The sequence below is a fragment of the Oratosquilla oratoria genome, chromosome 42 (genome assembly GCF_046742065.1).
Source record: "Oratosquilla oratoria isolate Oo_2021 chromosome 42, ASM4674206v1, whole genome shotgun sequence".
Taxonomy (NCBI): Eukaryota; Metazoa; Arthropoda; class Malacostraca; order Stomatopoda; family Squillidae; genus Oratosquilla; species Oratosquilla oratoria.
In genome coordinates, this window is record NC_134818.1 from 30432860 (window position 1) to 30442859 (window position 10000).

A 10000-nucleotide genomic window follows, 5' to 3' on the forward strand; every position below is an offset into this window, starting at 1 on the left:
CTAACTGAAATTATTTCAGCCCTGGGCAGGATTCGAACCCGGACCGACGTAGTGACAGTCGGGGACTCTACCAACCGCTCCACCGAGTCGTGTGTGTGTGTGTGTGTGTGTGTGTGTGTGTGTGTGTGTGTGTGTGTGTGTGTGTGTGTGTGTGTGTGTGTATGTGTGTGTGTGTGTGTGTGTGTGTATGTGTGTGTGTGTATGTGTGTGTGTGTGTGTGTGTGTGTGTGTGTGTGTGTGTGTGTGTGTGTGTGTGTGTGTGTGTGTGTGTGTGTGTGTGTGTGTGTGTGTGTGTGTGTGTGTGTGTGTGTGTTTGTATGTGTGATGATTTAGGTATACGTGTGTGTGTCATGGACATGACGCTCTCGATAAAGACTATGTCACGTGGTGTGGGGGGGGTGAGAGTGATGTTTTGATGTGTGATGTTTAATCATATATGCATGTGACATTCTAAACATTTCTATGTGTGATGTTATGAGTAGGCATGACATGTATTTTGTGAATTTTGTGTTATATTTTGAGCAAGATCATGGCATTTGAAACGTACACAATGGTCTAAACTCAAAATATTTTGAATATTCATGTGATGTTAGTCGCTGTGTTCGCGTGTGATGTTTAAAATATATGTAATGAAGACATTTGTGATGATTTGAAAGTATGTGAGGACTTGAATAATTAAATTTATTTTTTATATATGTAATCAATTAATTAACCTAATTAGATTAATGGTAACTGTGGCACGCGTGGCACATGTGGAACACTTGGCACACGTGGCACATTTTGCACGTGTGGCACGCGTGGTGCATCGGGCACGCGTGGCACGTTTGGCACGCATAGCACGCGTGGCACACATGACACGCCTAACGCTTACCCTCACAAAACATGTTAAGTTTAACCAAGAATGACTTATCATGCATTATTTCTAATAGCTGCCGCCAGATGATTTTATTCAGCAAGTGATATCTTTCCCACATGTTGAAGCTGTGTGAGTGAATGTATGGATGTGATATGGGGACGTGACTGTCACCTGGGCATTCTCGCAATCAGCGCGTTACACTCATCTCTATTGTCTATGTTTTATGTTTATTTATTTAGTAAATTATTTGTTCATTAATTAATTTATTTATTTATTTATTTATTTGTTTATTTATCTATCATTTTATTATTTATTGATTTACTTGTTTATTTATCTATTTATATTATTTATTTATTTATTTATTTATTTATCTGTTTATCTATATGTATGCTTATTTTTCTATCTATTCCTTTATCATTTATCTTTTTATTTATTAATACATTTATCTATTTATATGTTTGATTTACTTTTCAGGTGTCGCCCGATTATTCTATTCAGCTAAGATGTTAATGTTTAGTTGAAAGAGCTTCAGTAAATACCTCTGCCGAATTTTACAACATGTATACAACATCCAACGGAACTGCAGGTATTCATTGTAAAATTTTATTTGTTTATTTTATTAGATAATTTCAGCGAAAATTTTATATTCAATTTCAATGAATTAACGATGTCTAGAGCTCTTTTAGAGTAAATAAAAATGGGGTGGAGATAGGCGATTTGACGTTATGTCGCTGGCATAAAATCGTCGTCGTCGCATTGAAAGAGGCAAAAGACAAACGACATGACGTCAATGCCAAGAGCGACATGACGTCACAGGGGACAAAAGACAACAACGAAAACCCTTGGTGGCATCACCTTTCCCCAGTGTGCACCGACTATCAGATCGAGCATCACTCACTAGTAAACGTTAGAGATCGACCCAGGGTCAGGGCATTGCTGAACGAGTTCCATACCAAGGCACTACAGTGGCACACTTAGCAATATATAAATGAAGTGACAAGTAAATGCTTGAATGATAGAATTCAATTGATTTGACGTAGGGTTGAATGAGTTATTAATTCGGTTAATACGATTAATGATGATGATATATTTTTTCAGCTAAGCCCTTATATATATGTGTGTGTGTGTGTGTGTGTGTGTGTGTGTGTGTGTGTGTGTGTGTGTGTGTGTGTGTGTGTGTGTGTGTGTGTGTGTGTGTGTGTGTGTGTATTTACCTAGTTGTATTTACCTAGTTGTATTTACCCAGTTGTATTTTGCGGGAGAAGAGCTATGCACGAAGTGACCCGCAGTTGTATGTTTCCGCATCCAGTTCTTTCTTAAAATCATGTATAGTTTTAGCACTCACTGTTTTCTCTTTCAGTTTGTTCCATGTATCTATTACTCTGTGTGGAAAGCTGTTTTTTTTAATCTCTTCTGTAACTGTCTTTCTTAAGTTTCTTCTCGTGTCCTCTTGTATTTCTTTTGTCCCAATTAAGTAGGTCATCCCTATCAATGATTTCCATCCCTTTCATAATTCTGTAGATGGTTATCTAATCGCCTGTTTCTCTTCTTTGTTCAAAAGCTGATAAGTTTAGTTTGTCCAATCTTTGTTCGTATGTCAACTTGCTAAGTGTTGGTGCCATCTTTGTCATTGCTTTTTTAATTCTTTCTAGTTTCTTTATGTTTTTTCTTTTTTTATATTAGGTGTTCATAGTGACGCTGCATATTCTAATTTTGGTTTTACCAATGTAATTAGTATATTCTTTACCATTTTCTTATCCATGTAGTCAAAGGCCACTTTCATTGATCTTATTAAATTGTAAGTTTCTCCAACTATTTTGTTTACATGTTTGTCTGGTGTCATGTCGTTTGAGATAATTACTCCTAGGTCTCTTTCTGAGTTTACTTTTGTAACTTCCTTTGTACCAATTTTGTATTGACCCGATATTCTATTTTTGCTTTTTCAAAATTCCATTATACTACATTTCTTAATGTTGAAATTCACTTCGGTCTTTATACTCCATTTCCAGACTTTGTCCAGGTCTTCATGAAAAGATTTGCAATCTTCTTCTGTTCTTACTCTCTTCAATGGTTTCGCATCATCTGCAAAGAAATTCATATAACATTCGATGCCTTCATCCATGTCGTTTATATAAACAGCAAACATTACCGGAGCCAATACAGAGCCTTGGGGGACTCCGCTTATCATATTTACCCAATTTGAGTTCTTTTCTCTAAGTACCACTCTCATTTTTCTTCCGTTGAAGAAGTCTTTCATCCATTCCAATAATTTTCCTTATATTCCATCTATTGTTTCAATTTTTCTTAGTAGCTTTTTGTGTGGTACTTTGTCAAAAGCCTTCTGTAAGTCCAAGAGGGCGCAGTCTGCCCAACCATCTCTTTCTTAAATTATTTCTATTAATCTTGAGTAAAAGCATGATCTTCCACTTCTAAATCCAAATTGGTTGGGGTTTAGTATGTCGTTCTCTTCTAAGTTCTCTTTCGCATATTTTTGCAATTGTGCTTGTAAGAGATATCGGTCTATAGTTTGTTGGATTTTCTTTATCTCCTTCCTTGTATATTGGTACAAGGTTTGCATTTTTCCAATCTTAAGGTACTTTTCCTTCTTTGAGTGAGAAGCCAATTATTTTGTATATTCTATCTGTGAGTTCATCTATACATTCTTTTAATATCCAGTTCGCTATTCTGTCTGGCCCATATGACTTTCTGACGTCAAGTTTCTTTATTTGTTCCTTCATTTCTTTCTGTGTCACCGTTATTTGTTTCATTTTGGGGGATCCTTCTTGCTGTTCTTCATCCCACATTTGTGAGCTTTCAATTACATATACAGACCTAAAGTGTCTGGTCATTACTTCAGCCATTTCTACATCTATATATTCTTTGTTTCCTTCACGCAGTTTCACTATTTCATGCTTGTCTTTTAGATTATCGTTTACATATTTGTAAAATAGTTTAGGTAGGTCTTTGCATTCGTCTATTATATCTTTTTCATATTTTCTTTTTTCCTCTCTGCGTATATCTACATATTCATTTCTCAGTTTGATGTATGTTTGCCATTTAGTTACTTATTGTCTTTTTTCCATTTTCCCAGACTTTGTCTTTTCTATCTTTAGCATCACTACACTTTTTATTATACCAACACTTTATGTAAACCCTTTTTTGTCTCTGTTTAGGTACATGTTTATCTATTCCCTCCTTATATATTTCTTTAAAAATGTTCAATTTCTCTTCCATCTTTATTTCATCATTTGCAAATTTTCCTAACCAGCATTTTGAAAAAAAAAAAATCTAAGTTTTACAAAGTCAGTTTTGTTGTACATTAATCTACCTTCTCTATGTTTCTCTCTTCTTCTCACATAATTTTGTTTCTTAAGCTCGAACTCTATTAGTATGTGGTCATTCTTCCCAATTGATGTCTTATTATTTATTTCTTCTACAATTTCAGGCTCTGAAGTGAATATCAAGTCTAGTTTTGATGGTTCTTCGTTGTGTCTATATCTAGTGTTTTCTTTGACCAATTGAGTCAATGTATAAATGGTCAGATCCAGTAGGACGTTGTCCCAGAGTTCCTCTCCACCTTTTATCGTCATTTCTTCCCAATTTATTTCCTTTGCGTGAAAATATACAGTGCTCAAATGAGCTTGTTATACTGTCCGTGGTTGGAATTGGGAGAGGTATTCCGCACTGCCGAAGCTGTCCGGGTCCTTCTCCTCTTCCAGTCGTTGCAAGTACCGGACGACTGGACCACCTTACATATCCAATTGTGCATACATTTAATTTGAAAAGAATAAATACAGTACAATAAAATAAAATGAAATATAATGAAATAAGATGCAACTTGTGCAACAATTGAAAGTGTATTACGCACTTGCACGCAAAGGAAATAAGTTAAAACTTCTTCACCCACACTGTGACTTTTGTTCACCTCGTTCACTCTCACTCACGTAGTTTAAAATGAAGCCACTTTATGTTGCGTCCGTCTTTGTGTTTCTAGCGACCAGGTTTATTGGATTTAAGTTTATGCACATGTTTACGCTAACTTCTTTTGTCGTCCACGCTTCTAAGAATAATCTCCTTTTCTTTGAGTTGTCTCTATGTACCACTGTGGCTCCTTCCCAGTCAATGTTGTGTTGTAATTCGTTCATGTGTTTATAGAGTACTGAGGCTGCATTTTTTCGTTTAACTGCCCGCTTATGTTCTTCAATTCTAGTAGCAAGTTTCGTCTGTGTTTCTCCTATGTAATCTGCATCACAATCCAAACAGCCAATGCGGTACACTACACCCACCTGCTGAGTGGGTGCTTCTATGTCCTTTGCATTAAAGATTGCAAATTTCAATTTCATGATAAGTACTATGCCCAAACTTTCGGCATGAGCACGGGAAATTGTCTTTCTCCCGTGCTCAGCAATTTATATATGAAATTAATTGAGAGCAAGATTTTAAGTAAAATAAATCCACCAGGAATAATTTGGCTACATTATGTCGATGACATTCTATGTCTATGGCCTGATCATTTAGATGAGTCATAATTCCTCAAACAAATTAATAACCTAGTCAAGTCTATCAAATTCACGGTTGAAGTGGAATATGATGGTGTACTACCCTTTTTAGACGTGAACATTCATCGCAAAAAAAGAAACCTTACATTTAGTGTATATAGAAAACCAACTAATGTAAACTCGTACATTCATTACTATTCTTCCCACCCTGATAATGTAAAAAGATCAGTTTTTTCATCAATGTTCCATAGGGCTTTACGGGTCTGCGGTCCTGAGTACATTGATGAGGATATAAGAAATGTTTACGATATTAGTTTTGGATTGAAATGTCCTAAGCATTTCATTGATGTTTGTTACAATTTTGCAAGGAAAACTCATTACAACTCTCAGCCTAACAAACCCAAGGATCATAATAATTTAGTAGTTTTACCTTATCAAGAAAAATTAACTATTGTTCCCAAATTACTCAAGAGTTTTAATATCAACATAGCCTTCAGAAACAATAATGCAATCAAACAATACCTAATTAATAATTCTAAAAATTGCCAAAAAGGCTGTGTGTACAAATTTTCTTGCAAGATATTTGATAAATTCTATATCGGCCAAACGGCAAAAAAAAATTCTGTTAGGATAAGACAGCACTAGAAATGTGTCAAAGCCGGAAATGATTCGGGTGTCATTTTTAAACATTTAAGAACTTTAATCACCCTATCAAATGGGAAAACGCTAGAGTGATTACTTTAAACAATAATATTGTCGAAAGAAATTTAATTGAAAGTTGTCTAATTAAATTTACAAATAACAACTTCAACCTTAACTTAGGATTGTATAAAATAGATAATCATATCTGTAAGGAAATAACCAACAATTACCAAATGTATAGTTCCTTATGCTCTTGTCATACTATACTATGTTTGGCTGTACCCTCTTTCTTTGTAATTTACACTGAAGATGTAATATACGAAAGCGCTCTGCTCCGTTTATTTATTTTCTAAGTGGTTACCTAGCACTTATAAAACACACGTTCTCAGTGTTTTTATTGCTTATATATATATATATATATATATATATATATATATATATATATATATATATATATATATATATATATATATATACATATATACATATACATATACATATATATTACAAAGGAGGAGCATCCCGATAGATCTTTTGGTCCATAAATAGGTCGAATACGAAAAAAAAAACATATAATGATGATAGATAAATAAATAAATAGGTAAAGGTAAATAGTAAACAAATAGGTAAGTAGTAAATAATGATAAATTGACAGATGAATAATAATCAATGATGATCAAGCAAATGATAATAAACAGACAAATAATAATCATCAAATAAATAATATAGAATAAATAGCGGGCATTACAGCATCTTGCTTAGGTGTTTATCTAAACGAATCTTAAAGCTTCGAACTGAACTACATTGCACTGCCTCTGCAGGAAGCTTATTCCATTCATTGAGCACACGGTTGGTGAAGTTGTTTCTGCCCACTTCCAGATTAAACCAGTTTCAGACCATTACTTCTTGTCGGATTCTCATTCAATGTGAAAATTCTGTCATTTTTTATGTCAATTCCCTTTACAATCTTAAAGACCTGTATCAAGTCACCTCTGAGTCTACGCTTTTTTAGGGAAAACAGATTCATATGTTTAAGTTGATTTTCGTATGATTTATTTATTATATTTTGAATCAGTTTTGTCCCTCGCCGTTGTACTTTTTCCAATCTGTCAATGTCTTAATGAGATTCGGTGACCATACGGAAACCGCATATTCCAAACGTAGACGAACTAACGATTTAAAATGCTTGTTAATGGGAGATGAATTTTGAAGTCAAAAGATCGCGCAATCAGTACTGGAATATCATTTGCTTTCTCAGAGGCTGAAATACACTGCTTAGATGATTTGATAATTACGTCGAGATTCTTTTCACTATCCACTTTTGTTAACGAATTTCCAAATAACTTGTAATCGTAATTACTGTTATTTTTACCTATGTGCATAACCTTGCATATACTTGTGTTAAATTTCATTACCCACTTTTCAGATCATTGTTGTAGTTTATCTAATTGTTCTTGAATATCTAATAGGTTTAAGTGATCATTTTCCATTCCGCATAATTTTGTATCATCAACAAATTTGGAAACCATAGATTGTCCGTGGTCTATATCATTTATATATACAATGAATAGAAGTGGCCCAAGAACAGAACTCAGAGGAATTCCACTCGTAACATTTTTCCATCTAGAAGTTTTGCCATTTAGAACAACTCTCTGTTTTCGATCATTCAACCAATTACTAGTCCAACTTAATAGCCTACCACTTATTCCGTGTGAAGCTAATTTAATAATTAGTCTTTCGTGGGGGACGGTATCAAAAGCTTTTACAAAATCTAGATATATGAAATATGTATTGTTTCTTTTGTCAATTCGAGATGACTATGTAGTAGAATTCGAGTAAGTTAGTCGCGCAAGAACGTTTCCGTCTGAATCCATGCTTGTTATCATTTATCAAGCAGTTACTTTCTAAATTATGTTCGATAGCATCTCTGATGATAGTTTCCATCGTTTTTTCCTACGAATAAAGTCAAGCTTATAGGCCTGTAGTTATTTTGGTTCGATAGCATATCTGATGATAACTTCCATCGTTTTTTCCTAGGAATGAAGTCAAGCTTATAGGCCCGTAATTATTTGGTTTCTTTTTGTCACTTTTTTTGAATATGAGAGTAACGTTAGCTAGCTTACATTCTCTTGGGACACCTCTGGATATGATGGATTTCTTGAAAATAATTTCTAGTGGAACAACAATCTCATTTTGAATTTCCTTTAAGATTCTTGAATACCAACCGTCAGGCCCTGATGTTTTATTATCTTTTATGTATTCATTTATTTACTTTTTTCCATAGTAAGTTTACGCTAAACTTTTCACAGATTTCAGTTCGGAGTTCACCTTGAGGTGTTTCGTTTACGAATACTGAACTAAAATATAAGTTGACCGTTAGCAGATAATACTGGACCAATGTGATTCCTAATGATCTTTTTAACTTTAATGAAACTATAGATTTCTTTAGAATTCTCTTTAGATTTATCAGCGATATTCATTTCGTATTGTCGATTTGTTTTTAATTTTATTTTTTATTTCTTTATGTTATTACATAACATTCATCGTCATTAGGTGCACCCGAGCACTTGTATTTCTTTTAAGCCTGTCTCTTTTTAGCAATACTTTTTTCAGTTTCTTTGTCAAGCCATTAGGGCGAGCCTGATTTTGGGGGCGTCTGTCCTTAACGAGATGTAGGTATGAATCATCTTAGTAAATGTATTTTGAAATATTTATCACATCTGATCTACAGGCCATTCGTTTAATTTTACCTCCCACTCTGTAAGCTGAAGCTCCTGACGTAGTCCTACGAACTGAGCTTTACCGAAATCGGGTATTTTAGAAACACAAGTACCTATTCTAAAAAAAAAAGTAGCAGTTTGAATCTAAGTTTTGATCGCTACTTGCAATAGTTTCACCAACTTCTACATCGGTTATCATGCTTTCGCGGCTAGTGATCAATAGATCGAGTAAATTCCCATGTCTTGTTGTAATGGTATGATACCTTTGTGTATATATTATGATTACGTACAACATTGTACAAGTATTATGTATTGAACATTATTAACATTGTATATATTATGTATATTCTATAAATATGTATGTAATAAGAACCACGTATTATGCTCGCTCATTCAAGAGTTCACGCCTAGATGGACATCCCCCAAGAGGGTAGTTTCGATTACGGCTTGAGCGCATATGCACGTTTTTTTTCCGTGCCAAAGAATTTATATACTCATTTCGATTTTCTTTCATTAATCACCCAATACATAAATTGGTGGCAGCGGGTTCAAATCACTGGCTATTGTGTGAACATTTTGTTTTGTGCGTTAAAAAAGACTCAAAATGCAACTTTGAACTTTGAAATGTTGTGAACTTTGGGGCCGACCTTTGCTTCTCTCGCGAGCATGTATGCTTTCTCTTCCTTTTCTCTCTCATTTTTGCAGCCAGGTGATTATTACCAGTAATTCTGGAACAACTCACACCAGTGACTTTTGATTTTTTGTGAGATGGTGCTCAGGAACAGTGTATTTGAAATGTGCGCCATGGGATTTTATTGAGAGACGAATACCTCGTGGTTCCCAGTTTTCGGGCTTCGTTTGAATTGTTGTTTATCGTCATCGTCTTCCGCATTGGTGGAATGCTCGTCTATTGTTGTTGTGTTTAAGGCGATTAATCTGGAAACTTGCTGAGGAAGGCTTACTGTTCCAGCCTAAATGGTTTGAAGAGTTGGCATGAGTGATTGTCGGTTTCAGTATTTCCCGAGTGTACGATATTATTTTACGAACGCCAGCCTAGATGGATTCATCTTTCTTGTAAAGGGGCATGTGTTTTTGTAAGCGGTCGCAATACTTAATGAATGTATAAAAAAGTATTTTTATTTTTTCACGTTAATGATGTCTACTAAACACAAGCTACCCTCATTTATTAATAACCAAACATTACCTCAGACAATGGCTTATACTTTCACACTGTTACATCAGGATCTTTCTGTTCTTAAATTTTCTGGTGATGATTCCCAATA

General features: G+C 34.6%; 1 protein-coding gene across 1 annotated transcript in view; it reads left to right on the forward strand.

Moving 5' to 3' along the window:
* The first annotated feature begins 1399 nt into the window (after positions 1-1399).
* Positions 1400-10000, forward strand: part of ApepP (Aminopeptidase P) — a 215919-nt gene continuing 207318 nt past the window's right edge. Inside the window, exon 1 of the mRNA XM_076179374.1 lies at positions 1400-1442. Within this exon, the coding sequence (XP_076035489.1) occupies positions 1415-1442 (28 nt within the window). The 5' untranslated portion in view covers positions 1400-1414. The remainder of the gene's footprint in view (positions 1443-10000) is intronic.